At 40.7% G+C, this 21,463-nt stretch overlaps 1 protein-coding gene across 1 annotated transcript in view; it reads left to right on the top strand.

Moving 5' to 3' along the window:
- LOC118656595 (ATP-binding cassette sub-family A member 3-like) overlaps positions 1 to 20,743 on the top strand; it is a 343,556-nt gene extending 322,813 nt beyond the window's left edge. The window contains exons 24-31 of the mRNA XM_036310023.1: positions 5,074 to 5,261; positions 13,257 to 13,382; positions 13,599 to 13,793; positions 14,766 to 14,953; positions 15,412 to 15,582; positions 15,986 to 16,176; positions 20,149 to 20,222; positions 20,603 to 20,743. Coding sequence (XP_036165916.1) covers positions 5,074 to 5,261; positions 13,257 to 13,382; positions 13,599 to 13,793; positions 14,766 to 14,953; positions 15,412 to 15,582; positions 15,986 to 16,176; positions 20,149 to 20,222; positions 20,603 to 20,743 — 1,274 coding nt within the window. The remainder of the gene's footprint in view (positions 1 to 5,073; positions 5,262 to 13,256; positions 13,383 to 13,598; positions 13,794 to 14,765; positions 14,954 to 15,411; positions 15,583 to 15,985; positions 16,177 to 20,148; positions 20,223 to 20,602) is intronic.
- The last annotated feature ends 720 nt before the right edge of the window (positions 20,744 to 21,463 follow it).

The raw sequence follows: 21,463 nt of genomic DNA, 5'->3' as shown, positions 1-21,463 counted from the left end.
TTTTTATGATGTATCACGTTTATTGATTTTTGGATATTGTACCATCCTTGCATCCCTGGGATAAATCCTACTTGGTCATGGTGTATGATCTTTCTGATGTACTGCTGGATCTGATTTGCTAAGATTTTGTTGAGGATTTTGGCATTTATGTTCATAGGGATATTGGCCTGTAATTCTCTTTCATTGTTTTGTCTTTACCTGGTTTTGGTATTAGGGTGATGCTGGCTTCATAAAATGAGCTTGGAAGTGTTCCTTCCTCTTGGATTTTTTATAATAGTCTGAGAAGGATAGGTTCTTCCTTGAATGTTTGGTAAAACTCCCCTGTGAAGCCGTCTGGTCCTGGGCTTTTGTTTGCTGGAAGCTTTTTGATGACTGCTTCAATTTCTTCCATACTAATTGACCTGTTGAGATTTTTAGATTCTTCCTGACTGAGTTTTGGAATGTTGTATTTTTCTAGGAATATGTCCATTTCCTCCAGGTTGCCTAGTTTGTTGGAGTAGAGTTGTCCATAGTATTGTTGAACAATCTTTTGTATTTCTGTGGGGTCTGTTGTTATTTCGCCTCTATCATTTCTGATTTTCTTTATTTGGGTCCTCTCTCTTTGCTTCTTGGTGAGCCTGGCTAGAGGTTCATCAATACTGTTTATCCTTTCAAAGAACCAGGTTTTGGTTTCATTGATTTTATGTATTGTTTTTTTGGTCTCTATGTCATTTACTCCTGCTCTAATCTTTATTATCGCCTTCCTTCTGCTCACTCTGGGCTTTTCTTGTTGCTTCTTTCTAATTCTTTGAGTTGTAGAGTTAGATGATTTACTACCATTTTTTTTTGTTTGTTTTTTGAGATAGGCCTGTAGAGCCATAAACTTCCCTCTCAGGATTGCTTTCATTGTGTCCCATAGGTTTCGGATTGTTGTGTTTTCATTGTCATTAGTTTCCAGGATGTTTTTGATTTCTTCTTTGATCTCATTGGTAACCCAATCAATATTTAATAACATGCTATTCAGCTTCCAAATGTTTGAGTATTTTGGGTTGTTTTTATTGTAGTTTATTTCTAACATTATGCCATCGTCGTCTGAGAAGATGCTTGGTATGATTTCAATCTTCTTGAAGTTGGGGAGACTTTGTTTGTGACCCAATATGTGGTCTATTTTTGAATCTGTCCCATGAGCCCTTAAGTACAATGTATATTCCGTGGCTTTGGGGTGAAGTGTTCTGAAGATGTTAATTAAGTCCATCTGAGTCATTTAGGATTGGTGTTTCTTTCCTGATTGTTTGTCTAGCGGATTTATCCAGTGATGTCAGTGGTGTATTAAAGTCCCCTACTATGATTGTATTGTTGTCGATCTCTCCTTTGATATCTTCCAGGAGTTTTTTTATGTATTTGGGTGCTCCTGCATTGGGTGCATATATTTTATCAGGGTTATATCCTCTTGTTGTATTGATCCCTTTAGTATTATGAAGTGGCCTTCCTTATCTCTTGTTATGGCCTTCACTTTGAGGTCTAGTTTGTCCAATACAAGTATTGCTACCCCAGCTTTTTTTTCATTTCCATTTTCCTAAAAGATGTTTTTCCATCCCTTCACTTTCAGTCTGTGTGAGTCCCTTCTTCTGAGGTGGGTCTCTTGTAGACAGCAAATGTATGGGTCATGTTTTTTTATCCATTCAGCCACTCGATGTCTTTTGGTTGGAGCATTTAGTCCATTTACGTTTAAAGTTATTATTGAAAGGTACTTGTTTTTAGCCATTTCTTTTTGTGTGTGTGGCTGTTTTCTTTCTGAGCTTTTTATTCCTTCTTTTTACACCAGTCCCTTTAGCATTTCTTGCATTGCTGGCTTGATGGTGATAAACTCCCTTAGCCTTTTTTTGTCTGTGAAGCTTCTTATTTCCCCTTCAATTTTGAATGATAGCCTTGCTGGATAGAGTATTCTTGGATTCAGTCCTTTGCTTTGCATCACTTTGTAAATTTCTGTCCATTCTTTTCTGGCCTGATGTGTTTCTGTTGAGAAATCATTTGATAATCTAATGGGAGATCCCTTGAATGTAACTTTCCGTCTCTCTCTTGCAGCCTTTAAGATTCTCTCTTTGTCCTGAACATTTGCCATGGTAATTATGATGTGTCTTGGTGTGGGTCTTTTTGGGTTCACCTTGTTTGGGACTCTCTGGGCTTGTGTGACTTTTTTCTTGCCCACCTCAGGGAAGTTTTCTAATATTATTTCTTCAAATAGGTTTTCTAACCCTTGTTCCTCTTTCTGTTGTTCTGGCACCCCTATTATTCTTATGTTGTTTCGTTTCCTGTTGTCCCATAGCTCCCTTAGGCTCTCCTCCTGTCTTTTAATTTTTTTCTCCAATTGCTGTTCAGTTTCAGTGTGTTTTGTTTCCCTGTCTTCTGATTCACTAATTCGGTCCTCCGCTTCTCCTAGTCTACTGTTGAAACTTTCAGTGGTGTTTTTTATTGCAGCTATATTACTCTTCATTTCTTCTTGGTTCTTACATAAGTTATTGATTTTTTCATCTGTTTCTTCTTGCTTCTTGCATAAGTTGTTGATTTTTTTCCTCCATCCGGTTTATGCACTCTAGGACCCTTAATCTGAATTCTTTTTCTGTCATCTTGCATGCCTCTGTATCACTTACCTGCTTTTCTGGCGAGTCCTCCTTTTCTTTCCTTTGAGGTTTTCTTTGTCTACCCATGTTTGATCATACCACCATATCTAGATGTTGAGTCATTCAGTGGCTGCTCCTTGGGTGGCAATGACTCCTCGGGCTGCGGTTGCTCCTCAGGCGGTTGTGGTAGCGACTGCTCCGCAGTTGGCAGCAGTTCCTTTGGTGGGTGCTGTTCACAGTTGTGGTGGCTCCTCTGGCTGGTGGGGGGAGGCTTCACGCACAGCTGCTGTTCCTCAGTCAGAGGGTGTGGTGATCAGGAGGTTGCTGTTCCTTGGATGGGGGCAGGCTATACAAGCAGCTTTACAATTTTTAAATCTATACTAATAAAAGGCTAGGTGACCCTCGTGCCTTGGTGCAATGCCCTCACATCATCACAATGTGGCCGCCCCTCATCATCACAAGATGGCTGCCGTAAGATGGCCACCACAAGATGGCCGGCAGGGGAGGGCACTTGTGTGCAGGGGAGGGCACTTGTGGGTGATCAAGCCTGATGGGAGGGTATTTGGGGGGGGACCAGGCCTGCAGGATAGGGCAGTTTGTGGGGGGACCAGGCCTGCAGGGGAGAGAAGTTTGGGGGGGGGACCAGGCCTGCAGGGGAGGGAAGTTTGGGGGGACCAGGCCTGCAGGGGATGGCAGTTGGGGGCCATTGGGCTGGCAGGGGTGGGCAGATGGGAACCATCAGGCTGGCAAGGGAGGGTAGTTATAGGCCATTGGGCTGGCAGGGGAGGGCAGTTGGGAGCCATCAGGCTGACAGGGAGCAGTTATGGTGCAGTCAGGCTGGCAGGCAGAAGCAGTTAGGGCCAATTAGGCAGACAGGTGAGCAATTAGGAGCCAGTGTCCCGGATTGTGAGAGAGATGTCAAAGGGGTCCCAGATTAGAGAGGGTGCAGGCTGAGCTGAGGGACACCACCCCCAGTGCACAAATTTTATGCACCGGGCCTCTAGTGTTTAAAATAAAAAAGTTATACAGTGGGGCCTTGACTTACGAGTGTCCCAACTAACGAATTTTTCAAGATATGAGCCATCTCTCAGCCGATTTTTTGCTTTGAGTTGCGAGCTAAAATTCAGGTTACGAGCCAGTTTCAGATACCCCACCGCTAGTTGGCGCAGCGAACATCACAGTGAACGCCACATTAGCCCAGCATCACTTGTCTCACTCATTCACTTTTTGATTTGACAGACGAGTAATTTGAGTTACGAGCTTCGTCATGGAATAAATTAAATTCGTAAGTCAAGGCCCCACTGTAGTAAGTTAAGTTTATTATTAAAGGAAGAAAATAATTGTTATAAATTTAGCATAGCCTAAGTGTATATCATTTATAAAGTCTAAAGGAGTGTACAGTGATATGCTGGGCCTTTACACTTACTCATCACTAACTCATTGACTCACCTAAAGCAACTTCTAGTCCTCCAAGCTCCATTTAATATAGGGCTGTATGTAGGTGCACCATTATGTTACAACTGCCTGCAGCATTCATGCAGCATGCTGTACAGGTTTGTATCCTAGGAGCAGTAGATTCTACCATATAGTAGGCTATACCGTCTAGGTTTGTGCACTCTAATGTTCACACAATGACAGAATTGCTTAGTGACACATTGCTCAGAATATATACATCCCTGTCAATAAGTGATGCATGACTATATAATGAATATAGGCAATAATATTGTACTGTAATGATGTAATGTGATAAATATTGCTACATCATCAATCATTACAATACATAAATGTTTCAAAGTAACATACTTATATCTTAAACTTACACAATGTTACATGTCAAATGTATTCCCTAAAAAAACATATCACTTCACACATACTTGGATGGCTGTAATTTTAAAAATGGAAAGTATTAAAAGTTTGGTGAGGATATGAAGAAATTGTTACTCTCATTTATTTCTGGTAGGAATATAAAATGTTGCACCTGCTGTGAAAAAGTTTAGTGGTTCCTCAAAAAGCAAAACATACAATTACCATATGACCCAGCAACTCTATTCCTGAGTATAAAACCCCAAACTCTAAAACAAGTATTTAAACAAGAGTTTTACAGATATTCTGCATGGCCTACAATAATGGTTAGATATGTCATAAATACCTTTATTTTGCTTTCTTTATTTAATTACTAAGCATTCTTCTCACAAAGGCTCAGCCTTTGACATTTATTATGTAGTAAGGTGATCTCCTGTCAAGACTGGTAAAAAGTAGAGAAAAATTATTGGTAGGCAAACTTGCATATTAATTATAAATATCAGGGAAGATCAAATAATACAAATAGCTTATGAAGACAATTACTACCTCTGCTCCATACTTCTCTGAATCTAACTTAAGTGCACTTTGAATCTGTATTTCTTGACATGTGGTATCATCGTAGACTTTGCATCAGTTTTTAAAGTAAGGCTGTCTCTCTTATTATCCTCAGTGACTAATAACAGTGTCTATAATTTTGGAGAGAATGGGATTGCAAAGTTTTTGATTTCGTTGGCTGTCCTGGGCTTATTTTATCTCCTCTTGCTTTTTTGTCTGGAGACTACATCCTGGAGATTGCAAAACTTTCTCTTTCAAAAAATTGTGTCTAATGTGTACAACATATTCATGAAAGGCAAGAAGGTGAGTAACATAGACTTTTGATACAATTCAAAGAAGGCTCAATGTTAGGCCAGCAAGTATTAATTTGCATATTTCTATCTCTATTATTTGATGAAAGTATCATTTAATTATACCAAGATCTAATGGGTACTAATTGAAATTACAACTCTTTCATCTTAGTTTGTATCTTAGGCTCTAAGCTTTGAATCCTCTACCAACCAGGAAATAATGTATTTGTAATGATAGAAAGCATGTGGACATGTCCTACCTTTAGATGTATTTGGTTGCAGTTATGAAGTGACTTTAAAACCATGTGGGCTTATGGGACATCATAGCCCCTACTAGTCAGATTATTAATTATTGCTGTAAATAACACTCACAATTTCACATAATCCCAGAGTTTTGCCTAGAATTTATATATATTTAATGGTCTGTTGTTCTATAACTTAATCCCTCATGGTTTATATGAGAATTTCTGTTGAGACAGAAAACCGCTACATCTATCTCTTTGTAATTTCTCTTCATTCATCCCAGTTCTCTGTCGGGGTGGCTCTAGATTTTGTCCATAACATTCTCTGAGTCAGCATATCTCTAATATTTCAGAGGGAGGATATCTTGAGACCATAATGGCCTTTGCTACCAACTGGAGTTGTGACTAGTATGATTCGCATTCCACCTGCACTTCAGTTGCCCCTTATGTGTTGCTAACTAATGACTAGAACTATATAACAAATCAAAAGTGCTATTCTACCTACTTTTACACCAAAGCCCATCAGATCTTACTACTGTAAACAGGATACCTGGTCTAAGATATGGCAACAAGAATAAATTTAAGGTTTTGAGCAACATGAAAAAGAAAGGATTTATTTCCTGGTGCCTAGAATTAAACATGTGAATGTTACCTTGAGACTTTTTCCTGCCCTGACTTTCCTAAGCTTGAACAGTAGCCCCTGAACCATGTCACACTTCAGAAGTAAATGTGATAAAAAGAAATATAATGAGTATGGAGGGAGAATTCATGGTAAAATTATAAGAATATTTGGCTTCTAAATGCTTCCCCTTTTTGTCACTACTGCTGAATACAGAAGAAAACATGGCCAAGCAAAGGAGTAATACTTACATTAGACCAAGGCCTCAATCTTCATATAGTTATCTAATAAACTAGTTTGGTTAACCGTGGTATCCTTAAATCAAAATAAACTGAATTTCCTAAGCCAAAGGTTCAATCTCACTTTTTTTAACATTCCAAAATAAGAAAAAGTCACCCCTGTCAATGAGAAGTACAAAATAGTTCATGAACTATAAAAAGTGAACATCTTACATCTTCACTGACAGATGTTTCTTTCCTCCCTGAGAGCACATCACACCACTGCCCTTCAGACCCCACTGTCTCTGTGACAGGGAGACCAGATTTCATGAGGAGCTGGCTGTTCATCTTGTTGATCTTTTTGTGTTTAAACCACTTGGAATTCATTTAAATTATTGGATATATAGATTAATATTTTTCATGAAATTTAAGAAATTTTTGGCCACTATTTCTTCATGTATTTCCATTACTAAAGTAAGGTCATAATAGATCTGTTTCATAGAGTTATTAAGAAGGTTAATTACCTGTGAAGGGCACATAATAAATAATAAATGCTGGGTTTTAGTAGGAGCGTTATTGTTGCTTATTAACATCCTCTTCTTCCACTGCCACAAAACCTCCCAATGTTCCCTATTTTAATAACTAACACCATCAATTATATATTTGTTGAATAGAGAAATCTGAGACTTGTCCTTAACTTCTTTTTTAAGTTTCATCCCTAATCTAATCTATCTAAAATCCATGTACATGTGTTTCACTTTGTTTCGAAAGGACTTCTTGGTACTTTATGCTAGGATCAAACATTTTCTCTGTGGCTGCTATGTATGTCCCAGAAGATCAAAGGGTAGAGTGCACTGTCCAGATCCCCCTTCAGCGGAGTTGGTGCCCCCAGCTTCTTGGGAACTCTGTCTTCAGACCCTTCAGCTGTCATTGTCTTCATGGATGCTTTAGCTGCAGAGATCCTCCTCTCCCAAGGTGATACTCTTCCCAGATGACCTGCATCCAGTCACTCGCAGGTGCAGAAGTAAAATGTTTGCTCATCTCAATGCCACTCAAACAACTTTAGGACTTCCCACTGGGTCAACTGAGGATGTCATTTGACCTTCATCATAGCTTGATTTCTATCCTTTGCCTACTCCTGATTTTTCTCTCCCTTCCACAGGTGTTGGTACCAAAGGAAGTCCACCTGCAACAGTTAGTACCAGGAGAGGTTTGAGAAAATACACAATCACATAGGGTTTTAGTGAGGCCCACATCACTGGTGGTAAAGGAAGAATAATAACCTCTGGCACAAAATAATGGTCCAATTGTAAAACTTTTTATCTGTTCTGAAGTGGGATAACGTACCAGAGGAACAGAAAGCATGTCTGATGCGATAAGTCAAGTATTCTTTAAAAATGGGGGAAATAGCAACTGAAAGAACAATGGGGATATGAGTTATTGGTAAGCTCCTTCCTCCATAGGATGAAAAGCTGAGAGTTATTAGTAGGAAATTGAAAGCCAAGTGTGAGAGTCAAAGAGCCTCTTTGGTAGCATTTCCTGCCATGAAAGGGCAGAGAAAACTGAGTACTCAGATCAAGGTTTAACCTTCAGATTAGATGAGCTCCAGGAAGATCAAACTCTCAACCAAGGCAGATCTGCTCTGCCAAGATCACACCTCTTGTTAGAAGAGCGGTGCCCTAATTCATTAGCTGGAGACATCTGAGTTAATGACCCTGCAACCTTAAATCCGCACACTTCCCTGAACACTGAGTTTAAGAACTCCCACTACCCCCTCAGATAAAAATAAATACAGGGGTCTCTGCTTCAAAACAACGTATGCTCATTCAGTTGTGTTGGTAACCAACCAATTACTCCTTTAGTGATCAATAGAACACAGAGACAGAAAATTATTAATAAAAGAACTGCAAACTAACTAGATCTAACTGGTATTTAGAGAGCATGCACCCAATAAAAGCAGGACACATGGAACATTCACCAAGACACACCATTCACAGTTTTAAGAGATTTAACATAATGAAGAGTATGTTTTCTGATCATCATGAAATTAAACTATGATTTAATAACAGAAATATATGGGAATATCTCTATAAACATTGGGAAATTAAACAACACACTTCTCTCAAACCCATCAGTCAAGATGAAAGTTGCAGAAGAAATTAGAAAATATTTTAAACTAAATGAAAGGAAAATACAACATATCAAAACCTGTGGGGTGCACCGAAAGCAGTGTTACCATGGGCATTTATAGTCTTAAATATTTACATTAGAAATGGAAAAAGGTCTCAGTTTAAAAGTTTGTATCTCAATAAATTAGGAAAAGAAGAGCAAAATAAGCTCAGAGCAAACAGCATTTAAGTTAACAAAACAAGAAAAGGAACTGCAAACAGAAACACAACAGAGAAAAATCTGTGAACACAACCAAAAGCTAATTCTTTGAAAAATGATTAAAAGTGGTAAGCCTCCAGGCAGAGTGACCATAAATTAAAAATAGGTGACACATACTAACCAATGTAAAGGCAAAATGAAAGTGCATAGTTTAAAACCTCCAAAAAAAAAAAAAAAAAAAAAAAGAAAGAAAGAAAGAAAGAAAGAAAGAAAAAGAAAACACCACGTCAGGACAATTTCACTAATAAATTCTACCAAAAGTAGCAGCATCAATTCTTGTAAAGTATACCGTAGGCAATAATATTGTAATAATTTTATATGGTGCCAGGTGGGTACTGGAAATATCAAGGTAATGGTTTGTAAAGTATATGATTGGTTAACCACTCTCCTGTACTCCTAAAACTAACAGAAAATAATATTGAATGTAAACTGTAATTAAAAAATAAATTAAAAAAACAAATAGCATCAATTCTATACAATTTCTTTCAGAGTATAGAAGTAGGAGCTTTTTCCAATTCTATTTATGAAACTATTATTACACTTGATACCAAAATCAGAAAAAGTACAAGAAACTAATATCCCTTATGAACACAGAAACACAAATCCTCAACAAAATATTCACAGATAGAATCCAGGAATACATAGAAAGACTACCATGAACAAGTAGGGTTTATTTCATAAATGTAAAAAAAGCTAGTTTAATATTTGAAAATCAATGTTACCCATGAATTAATAAATGTCAAGAAGAAAAGCCACATGTTTATATCCACATTTCACACTTATATACATAAAAAGTGTCAGAAACTAGGGAAAGAAAGGAGCTATCGCAGCCTGATCGGTGGCATCTGCTTATATATATAAAGCCCACAGCAAACATAATGGCAAAAGATGTCATGAGCACCCTAAGACTGAAAACACAGCAAGGATGTTCACTTAGCACTCTGATACAACCAATTTTAAAATTGGGGAAAAGCAGTCTTCTCATTCTTTGGATTATCCTGTTTACTGGGCTGGATAATATAATGAGTACTTGATGTAAAAGTAGGCAATTCAAATCAACCAATTTTTGCTCAAGCAGTTTGAGTTACTAATCCCAGTGTTACCAGAATGCCGGCCTGTCGCGTGTGGGTTCTTGACTTCATGTAGGGAAGATCTCACACCATGAGTCCGGATGGGTTTGAGAGTGTTTATGAGAGGTAGGGACAGCGACACAAAGGAAGGACTTGGGTAGAAGCAGCGACAGGAGAGAGCCTAGGCGGCGCTCTATTTTAGCTCTCCAGAAATGTTTTAGGAGAGACGTGAGCCTGGGCTGTCAGCTCACTAGGAAGTTGAAGTCACAGTGATGGAAGTGGGCTGGGCAGGGCTGCGTTGGCTCCCTGGGAAGTCAGAGGAAAAGGGGGCCTTGGAGACAGGGCCAGAGAGTGAGCCTGGGTCGAGTTGCTACTGCCCAAGGCTCCCCTGGTTGCGAGTCTCATGGGGACCCTTAGAAAGAAAGTTCACGCCTGAGAAGGGGCATGATCATGTCCTAGAGGGAGTCTTTGTCCTGGCGGCTTGTCCTGGGGGCTTTTTATCCTTTTTTCTTCAGGTGAAAATCTTAGGGGAGGGTTTCAGCAGAATATTCATCAGCGTTCCAGGTGCATTTTTAATATGCTGAGGCATCAAAATAAGTGTGGATGGGAGTTTGGGGTTGTTCTTTGGTCTATTGTACTGTTATCTTAGGTCTGTCTGGCTTTAATGGGGTTTTGTTACTTGTTACCCACTTCCATCTGTCCCTGGCTTGAGCTGGCACACATGGCGTTCATAGTGTCTGTGTCCTCTGTTGTCCCAGGCCAGGGTGAGGTAAGCTAGGTGTTTTCTGGTTATGAAACAGCTGCTCTCCAGCATCCTTGGTGAAGGAAGATTAGGTCTTGCAGTTCACAGACTGGCTGTAAGTTGCCCAAACTGTGGAACCGTATTTAATTTTTTTTTCATTGAATTTTTTTTAATCTTTATTGTTCAGATTATTACAGTTGTTCCTCTTTTTTCCTCCATAGCTCCCCTCCACCCGGTTCTCACCCCACCTTATGCCCTTACCTCCTCCCCCTGTCCTCATCCATAGGTGTACGATTGTTGTCCAGTCTCTTCCCTCCACCTCCACACCCCTTCCCGCCCCCCGAGAATAGTCAGTCCACTCCCTTTCTATGCCCCTGATTCTATTATAATCACCAGTTTATTCTGTTCATCAGATTATTTATTCACTTGATTTTTAGATTCACTTGTTGATAGATATGTATTTGTTGTTCATAATTTGTATCTGTACCTTTTTCTTCTTCCTCTTAAAGGATACCTTTCATCATTTCATTTAATACTGGTTTGGTGGTGATGAACTCCTTTAGCTTTTCCTTATCTGTGAAGCTCTTTATCTGACCTTCAATTCTGAATGATAGCTTTGCTGGATAAAGTAATCTTGGTTGTAGGTCATTGGCATTCATCACTTTGAATATTTCTTGCCACTCCCTTCTGGCCTGCAAAGTTTCTGTTGAGAAATCAGCTGACAGTCGTATGGGTACTCCCTTGTAGGTAGCTGACTGTCTTTCTCTTGCTGCTTTTAAGATTCTCTCTTTTTCTTTTGCCCTTGGCATTTTAATTATGATGTGTCTTGGTGTGGTCCTCTTTGGGGTCCTTCTGTGCTTCCTGGACTTGTAAGTCTATTTCTTTCATCAGGTAGGGGAAGTTTTCTGCCATTTCTTCAAATAGGTTTTCAATATCTTGCTCTCTCTCTTCTTCTGGCACCCCCATAATTCGGCTTTTGGTATGCTTGAAGTTGTCCCAGAGGCTGCTTACACTATCTTCGTATTTTTAGATTCTTTTTTCTTTTTGCTTTTTCAGTTGGGTGTTTTTGGTTCTTTGTATTTCAGATCTTTGACTTGATTCTTGCGATCCTATAGCCTGCTGTTGGAAGTCTGTATAATATTCTTTATTTTAGTCAGTGTATGCTTAATTTCTAGCTGGTCCTTTTTCACAACCTCGAGGGACTCACTAGACTTATTGAGGATTTCATTAAATTTATCGGCGGTCTCACTAGATTTCTTGAGTGTCTCACTAAGTTTATCAGCAGTTTTTAGAAAATTCTTGAAAAACCTTATAAGTGTGGTTTTGAACTCTATATCCAGTAGTTTGCTTTCCTCCATTTCTGTCATTTGTGTCCTGTTTCTTTGTCTTGGCATTTTTTATGCTTCACTGTGTCGATAGAGTGGCTTTCTTTGCTAAGTGTCCTATAGGGCCCAGTGGCTCAGCCTCCCCAATTACCTGAGGTAGACACTCTTGGTGCACCCTTTTTGGGCTTTGTGCACAGTCTTGTTGTAGTTAAGCCTTAATTGTTGTAGGTAACACTGGGAGGGATTGACCTCCAGGCCAATTGGCTGTGAGAATCAGCTGTTTCTGCAGTGGGAGAACTGGCTCCTGGATATCTAAGGAGGTGCTAATCTAGCCTCTGCCTGAGGCTACTCAGCAGAGGCCAGCTGTGAAGCAATGCAAGTTGCCCTGGGGCGTTGGGCCAGCTGCAGTTTGTTAAGTAATTTTCAGATTACAAAGGGTCAGGCCTTTCATATGCAAAAGCCTCAGTGCACTGGCTTGGGTGGGGCAGGGTCCCAGGGGATCAACAGGGTGGTGGGAGCAGTTATAGCTGCTCTCAGTCCTGCCCTCAGAGGCCCCGGCAATTGCTGCGAGCACCTCCGAGAGAAAGCTGCCCTCGAGTTCCAACTGATGCCAGACAGTCCCGCTTCTCCCGTATGATTCTGGGTCCCCAGAGACTCACCCAGAACTGAAGCTCAGAGCTTGAGACTCCCTCCCAATTGAAAAAGACAACTGTATCCTCAGCCACCAGCCCTCTCCGCATGCACCTCCGCACCTTTGTATTTTACTTCCGCACCGCACCTCCTCTTAGTCTCGATATGCTTTTCTCTTTCCTTCTAGTTGTAGAATTTCCACTCAGCCAGCCTTCCTGTGGCTCTGGATGATGTCTGTTCTGTCTTTTAGTTGTATTTTTGAATTTGTTGTGGGAGGCAGCAATTTCCGGTGTTTACCTATGCCACCATCTTGGTTTCTCTGGTGGCCTTTCTTCTTATCCCCACTTGTGTTCACGCTCTCAATAGTCCTTCATATTCAATTCAGCCTTCCCTCAAAAAGAAAGAGGCCATTTTCTCCTCTCTCAGTTCACATTGTCTCATGAACATATTTTAGTTGTAACAAATGGTACTTAGACAATAACAGTATTGATGTGGCTTTTGCTTTCCATGATGTGTCCATTTTACTGACAAGAACATGCTGCTTCCTCACAGTGGTAGAAAAACTTGTTCATTCTATAGTTTCCAAAAGTAAGCAAGTCAAGAATAAACTTTCATAAGAATTTAGGAAATTGGTAGGAAGGCTTTTGAAAATTAGTCCAATATTTTCTGACATCTTTGAAATTACTCCTTCAGGTCAGCTTTCAAAATCTCACTCAGTTTATACAAGATCTCTAACATGTATTCACATCTGTGGTCCTTGTTTTGAAAATATAGGCTAAAGAGTCCATGCATGAAATCAACGAATATGTGGATGAAAATGTAGAAAATGAAAGGAAGAAAGTCTTGGCACAGTCTCCTAAATTGAAGAATAGCCCACTGCTTCTCAAAGAACTTGTGAAGGTAAAGTCGTACAGTGACAATATTTCCCTGAGCTTTGTCCCTGCCAAGGATGTATTGGACGAATTCATTGGGCTGCTGTGGGGTCTGTGCATATCCTAGTAAAACAGATGGCTGGAAGGCAGAGTGCTCCTGAGAAACTGTCCACAGGTAACAGTTATAATTGTGGGTGACCCACAATCGGTGCTTCAGTACATTGTGATTTTTTAATGTTTTCAGACTTATTATAAGTATCCAGCTGTAAAGGCTGTAAGAAATGTTTCCCTTGTCGTAAAAAATTCTGAATGCTTTGGATTATTTGGATTAAATGGAGCTGGAAAAACCACTATATTGAAAATGTTAACTGGAGATGAGACCATAAGCTCTGGAGTTGTATTAATTGATGGCATTAGCCTCATTGAAAATATCAGAAAGGTAAGTGTGTTCCTAATCACTGAGTTTTGCCCCAAGGGAGGAGGTAACCAGGCAGGTGGGCGGGAGACATGGAAGGGAAGCTGGGAGAATTCAGATATATAAGATGAAAGATAGATAAATGCTAGATAGATAATAGGTACATAGATAGGATAGAGATAGATGGAGATAGAGGTGTGAAGTGATATCTTGTGGTTTTTATTTGCATTTCCCTGATTAGTGATGTTGAGTACCTTTTTGTGTACCTGTTGGCCACCTATGCATTGTTTTTTGAAAAATGTTTATTCAGATCCTCTGCCCAATTTTCATTCAGATTGTCTGGGAAGAGGTTGCTATTAGGTTGTATGAGTTCTTTAAAGATTTTAAATATTAACTTTTTATCAGATATGTGACTTGGAAATATTTTCTCCCACTTAGTAGATTGCTTGCTTGCTTGCTTGCTTGCTTGCTTGCTTTCTTTCTTTCTTTCTTCCTTGCTTTCTTTCTTTCTTTCTTCTCCCTTTCACTTTATTGATGACTTCCTTTTCCTTTGCTGTGCAGAAGTTGATGTAGTTCAACTTGTTTGTTTTTGTATTCTTTATATATACAAAGATATACATAATATATATCTTATCATTCTTTTCTGTGGGAAGATTAGCCTGACAGAAGTTACTTGGCCAATGTTGGAAGTGAAGTTCTATACATTGTCTTAATGGACTTAATAGAATGGCTTTGCCTAATGATATCTGAATAGGCAACTTCCTCTAACAAAAATCTCTACACAATAGATGTTTGTTGAAAATTTCAGTTAGGAATGTTAGTATGACATTTTACACAGTGAGTTGCTGCTGTAAATATTCTTTAGACTAGAACTCTGTGGGTATCAAAGCTTCTTCACAGCATGGGCTTAGGGTTTTTTAGCTCATCTATGTGAATTGTATGCTCAATGGAACAGTTGACTTGGATCTTTTGCTTATTATTACCATCTTGATTCAGGTTAGGTCAAGAATTGGCTATTGTCCTCAATCTAACCCTTTGCTTAACCACCTGACGGGCCGGGAATTGCTGATCATGTATGCCAGGCTGCAGGGGGTCCCTGAGCCAAATATCTGCAAGTATGTAGAAATCTTTTTGCTTTCAATGCACCTAGAAAACCATGCTGACAAGTTTGTCTACACATACAGGTGAGATATTATTCTGCCTGCCTGTGTTTCTAGTGTTTAGAAAGAATGCCTGCTAACACAAACTGATCCCTCTGTCACACAGAGGCAATGACTATGAATAGCCTCATGTCTTGTCAGGGTTCTAATGTAAGGAATAAGGCAGATAAAGTTAACCTTTTGTAGAGATGGGCTATAGCCTTTGCATTTAAAAAAGAACACCTGCATCCTTATCTCCCTATGGTTCTTTATCTCCCAAAACAAAAATATTACAGCAATAATGATGCTGAAATAAATTACCAAAAATGTCATTTCAATGAAAATGAGTTACTATATACACCTGGATTTGGGCCTGCTACTTTGTGGTTCATATCAAATCAGCATTCTGGATATGTGAGCTAATTCTGTCCTGGAAATTAATGACTTGTGTACCCTTATTTTTCTCTTTCTCCTCCACTTTTCTCTCTCTTTTGACGATAAAGTAAAGAAAACAAACGTAAATTGAGTACTGTCGTTGCCCTAATGGGAAAGTCCTCAGTTGTCTTCCTGGATGAGCCAGCTGCTGGCATGGACGCCATTGCCAGGCGCCTGCTCTGGGACACAGTAACATGGCTGTGTAAAGCTGGCAAGACTGTCATCATAACTTCCCACAGGTATGACCTACTGGGGCGTTTGGTTGAGCATTAGGAGAGTATAGGAGGGAATTAGTTGGAGCCGGGAATATAAGTCAATGAACTTATCTAAGTATATGAGCTACATACATAAGAGGAGCTGTGGGTAGAGGCTAATTTGGGCTAAAGTCAAGAATCCTAAATTGAGTTCTGAAATCCAGAAGCAACAGAAAATAGGAAGTAAGGTCTTTCTACCATGGATTTAGAAATCAACTGCTTTCAATTTTTAAAATCTTCTCTTCCCAAATATGGTCTTAGTGGTGATGTTCTGCAACACCAAGCTTTCCTACTGCAAATATTACCGTATGGTCTTAGCTCTGCTTTGAAATACTGCCCTTATCCTCTGAAAGAGAGTCTCTTCAGCCAAATCTTCTTTGTCCCCTAGCATGGGAGAATGTGAGGCCCTTTGTTCCAGGCTGGCAATCATGGTAGAGGGGAAGTTCAAGTGCCTCGACAGTCCTCAGCAACTCAAGAACAAGTTTAGTGATATATACACTCTGACAGTAAAGATTAAGATTGATAAGAATGAAAATAAGCAAAAGGAGTTCAAAGAATTCATTGCAACAACATTCCCAGGTAATATAGGTAGGGCTTACTTGTTACAGCTGTGTTAAGTCATATCCTATGTAAAAAAAAGCCTAATAGGCTAAGTGTTCAGTCATCCAGTCGGCCGTTCAACCAAAGCATAATATGCTAATGATATGCTAAGGCACTCAACTGCTCGCTATGACATGCACTGAACACCAGGAAGCAGACAGTCTACCGGTCGACCAGTTGCTATGATGTGCACTGACCACTAGCGGACAGATGCTCCAACTGGTAGGTTAGCTTGCTGCTGGTGTCCAGCCAATCAGGACTGAGTGAGATGGGCTGGACATGCCCTGGAGCCCTCTTGCAGTCCCTCCCCAGCTGGCCAACCTCCCATGTTCTTCCCCGGCCTCAACTGTGCACTAGTGGGGTCCCTCAGCCTGGCCTGCGCCTTCTCACAATCTGGGCTGAGGGACCCTCCCCCTCCAAGTGCACGAATTTTGTGCACTGGGCCTCTAGTATATAATAAAAATAAATGAAGTACAGCTTTACACAATATGAATGAGAGAAAACATAAAATTAATGCAAACTATGTTTTTGCATTTATATGAAGTACAAAAGTGCAAAACCAAACTATAGGCTTCAGGGTTCCATATTTAGGTAATCTACACTAATAAAAAACATGCAAATTGACCATACCTTTGCTATGCCTTAAGCCACGCCCACCAGCCAATCAGAGCAACTATATGCAAATTAACCCAACCAAGATGGCGGCCAGCAGCCACAGAGCTGGAGAAAGCAGGAGGTTTGGTTGCCCCAATGATGGAAGAAGCCAAGCTTCCCGCCTCTGAGCTCCACTCAAAGCAACAAAGTTTCAATTATAGAAGGTAAATAAACCCCAGAATTAAAAAAGAGAGAGAGAGGGAGAGAGAGGCTGGGAACTTCCATCACCGGGGGGCTTGGCCAGCCTGAAAATGGCCCTCAGCCCCTCACCCAGACTGGCCAGGCACCCCAGTGGGGACCCCCCACCCTAAAGGGGGTGTGGCCAGCCTGAAAACAGCCATCAGCCCTCACCCAGGCTGGCCAGGCACCTCAGTGGGGACCCCCACCCTGATCCAGGACACCCTTCAGGGCAAACCAGCCGGCCCCCACCCAGGTCTCTATCCTATATAATAAAAGGGTAATATGCAAACTGACCCTAACAGCAGAACGACTGGGAATGACTGGTCACTATGACACACACTGACCACCAGGGCCCAGACGCTCAATGCAGAAGCTGCCCCCTGGTGGTCAGTGTACTCCCACAGGGGGAGCTCTGCTCAGCCACTAGCCAGGCTGACTGCTGCCAGTACAGCAGTGGTGGTGGGAGCCTCTCCTGCCTCCTCAGCAACGCTAAGGATATCCGACTGCAGCTTAGGCCTGTTCCTCGCTGGCAAGTGGACATCACCCGAGGGCTGGACATCCCCCACTCCCTGGGGGATCGGGCCTAAGCCAGCAGGTGGACTTCCTCTGAGGGGTTCCAGACTGCAAAAGGGCATAGGCCGGGCTGAGGGACGCCCCCCACCCCGAGTGCACAAATTTTTGTGCACTGGGCCTCTAGTCTATATATATAAAAGGCTAATATGCTAAGTGTTTCTCCTACCATCTGACTGGTCACTATGATGCACACTGACCACCAGGGGGCAGACACTCAACCCAGGAGATGCCATGTCAGGCACTGGCTGGCAAACCAACACTTGTCTTCCCCCAAGAGGGACACAGGCCCTGCCACCACCCCAGAACAACACCCCACCAAATCACAGCCAATGCTGCCAAGACCCCATGGCACAAAATGCAGCCCACAACCCATTCCAGTCTGGAAACTGTCGCTGTGGGCTCCAGGTAATGACGTCACAGAGCAACACCCAGTTTCCTCTCCCTAGCAACTAGCTTCCTTGCAGTTTCTTCAGCCCAGGAACATAGATGGAAACATTTTACACTTTAACCAAATGTCTATGAAGCGTTTTCCAAAGGCCTCATAGCATTTGATCCTCACAGAAGTCCTGGAGTAGGTAGATAGGAGACTCGGTGGAATCCTATTTTTTTGTCTCATTAGCCAGGAAACAGAGATTTAGAAAGCTTAGAAACTTGACCTGACTGAAAAGAAGTAAGAAATGGTGGACCTTAAAAATGACTTCAGGTTTTCTCACTGTGCAGAATAGAGTCAAACACTGCTGCAGTTAAATATTTCACCCTTTGTTCTTCCTGTGTCATCTACAATAATAATCTGCTTCGTGTTGATATTTACTGCTGTGTTGCTGACAATTACCTGAATGAGAAGTTGAGGTGCTTCACTGGGCTGGAAAAAGTTTAGCTACATCAGAAAGCAGGTCTAATTAAGCAAATTTATTCTATAAATATAAAAGGCTAAGTTGACTCGTGCATGCGCAATACATAAAAAGCTCTCACTGGTGCCAGTTGCACCCATGTGTTTCCATCTGTCATTGTGGATCATGAATTTGGTTGGCGCTTCTATTATAGAGAAAGGGTGAATAGTGATATTAAAATATTTCTTCTAATTAATTTCCTTTTGATGTGCATGAATTCATGCATTGGGCCACTAGTAAATTTATAAAGAATAGCAAATAAATGCTTACCATAAAAATCAAGATAGTTTCTTTAAGGGGGAGGAAGTGAGTCTTGCTAGTGGCATATAGGTGACTTTTAGAATTCTAGGTGTTGATGACATAACTTTATTATAATTCACTACACTGTATATTTATGTTCCATACACTCTTTATATGTTTGATATATATCACAATTTTAAACATTTTTTAAATTTTTACTAGAGGCTAGTAAAAAAAATGCTACATACTATTATTGACATATAGCTTATTTATTTTAAATATTTTAACTTCAATGAGTATCACTTGCAATAATCGCCAACTGTGTTGTAATAAATATAAAGTCACACTATCAACAAGGAATGGCTACCTACAATATTACTACCATATTTTCAAAAGCTATAATAGCTCCTTGCTCCAGTGAGTGCCTTCACATTTGTGTTTTATATACATGAATTATATCTTTCCTTTAGAATGAAGGTTGCGTCATCATGAGAATAGTATAGAGATGTTCTGTGCCAGCATAGCCAAGGGTGAACCTGAGGGGGCGGATGGGGGGCGCGGGGCAGTGAAAAGACAGGCAAGAGAATGAAAGCTGGTTCTCAGTGGGACGCTGCTTCTTTGGCGGAGAGACAGCGACAGCGCCCGCAAGCCAAGTCTTTATTTTATAGCCAGATTCCACAAGGTAAAGTAAGGGCGTGGTCAGGGTGTTAAACAATGTTCTAATCCACTCAATTACATGCACCTGAACTCTATCAAGCCCACATCACTAAGTTACGTGGGACCACAGGTTCGGACCATAAGGTCAAGGTTACAACTATAGCCTTTGGCTATCAATGGGCTGGGAGGGCTCTGCCCTCCAAGCTGGGACTTGCATGTGGCTTTGCCACGAGTGGACTGTGCCCTCTCATTAGTCCGAGGCTTGAACCTGTCCAAACACTGTAGCTGCTCTCCACATACAGATCCTAACACACACACACACACACACACACACACACACACACACACACACACAACTGGGAAAAGAAACCACGCCACAATTTTATGAGTATAGTTTCAGGACAATGTCTAGAAACGGTTCCACACAAAATTAGGATTCATATACATCAGGTTTGGCAAAGTGAGCATGTGAGCTCAATTTTTCAGTGCCTAAAAGTGACTATCCCAACTCTACAATTTTTACTAACTACAGGCAATAAAGCCATATTTCACCACATGGCTGTAAAGCTAGTGAAACACTTAATATATACTTAACACATGCTAAAAAGAAAGGGCTTTGGAATTCTTATCTTTTGTATAACTTGCATGTGATATCTCTTCCATTGGTGTGGACAATTGGAATGGGAATCATTGGGGAATGTTGTAAAACATCAAATATGGAGCCCTCCCTGTTACTTACCTTTCAAATCTTTCTTAGGTAACATTGTAAACCAGGAGTGTCGAGGAATTATTTACTACCACATTCCCAGAAATGAAATCTGCTGGGGAAAGGTGATTATTAAAATCATACCAATATGACATTGTGTGCTAATAGAGGACTGGCAAGGAGTGTGAGGATTCAGGCCTGCGGAATGGGGACTGGCATTGTTAGAGATGGAAAATCTAACTTACTTTTCAGTGTCCTCTGTGGTAGGACTAAGACTTCTGGCCTAAATGCTATTATCCCATACCTATCAGAATAAGATGGAGAACTGCCTCCTCTTCTCTCGGTTTTCCAACCATCTTTTCCTTCTACTTTCTAACTTCCCCCTTCTGTATTTTTTTGCCTAAAGTATAAACCTAGCAGGAGTGAGGGGATGATTGAGTGAGGGGGAGGAAAAGGTTCATCTGGGGATATTGCAATGATAACACCACCATTTTTTCTGTTAAAGGTGTTTAATATTTTGGAAGAAGCTAAAGTGCTATTCAATTTAGAAGACTATTCTATCAGTCATATAACACTGGAACAAGTCTTTCTGGCCATTGCTAATGTTGATAAAATGGAAAGTGATCAAGGAGTAAAGCTGCTATAAAATTCAGTTCCAATAAGTGACCTTTATGTATTTCTTAAACTGCTGCCTGCAACTAAGTACATAGAGGTACCTTTCTCATCTCTTTTTTCTTTTTTCTCCTCCTCCTCCCCCTCCTCTTCTTCTCCCTCTCCCCACATTCTCTGATGCCCCCTCTCTCTCTGTATGTGTGTAGAGAAATTGAATGCCCCAAAAAGAGAGTTTGCAATCTTTGGAGATGAAGATAAGTGACCTGTTGTCAATATTGAACTGTGATGGGCCTGAGATCTTACTCTACTTGCAAGTTATCAGATTAGCTTACCAACGGTTCAGGAACACTGGCAGAGGGCATGGGATTCTGAGTCCAACACACGGGACTTTATTACTCACAGCAATAGCAGCAGTCTGAGATCATATCTGTGCCAGTTCCCCAATCTCTAATTTTCACAAGACAACACAAAGAAAGCCAGGTGATGCCTGTAAATTCAGTGGGTGGTGTTATAAGAGAGGAACCATGAGCTTATAAGCCTGAATCTCTTATAATGGGCTGTAACTAAACCTATCGAGCTTTGCTCTAGAAAGAAACATTTTGACTGTACGGAACAAAGAAACATTCTGACTGTATTGAACATTAAGTAAATCTTCCCTCGGCCTCTTTTCAAAGGCCGTTTGCTCTACAATCATCCTTCTTAAAACAGCCTGAGACAGGGAGGCGGTTAGCCTTCTGTGTGCAAGTAATGCAGA

This window comes from Myotis myotis, unplaced genomic scaffold (assembly GCF_014108235.1).
Source record: "Myotis myotis isolate mMyoMyo1 unplaced genomic scaffold, mMyoMyo1.p scaffold_m19_p_5, whole genome shotgun sequence".
Taxonomy (NCBI): domain Eukaryota; kingdom Metazoa; phylum Chordata; class Mammalia; order Chiroptera; family Vespertilionidae; genus Myotis; species Myotis myotis.
The sequence above is the reverse complement of the archived record's forward strand: the minus strand, read 5'-3'. Positions and strand labels throughout refer to the sequence as shown.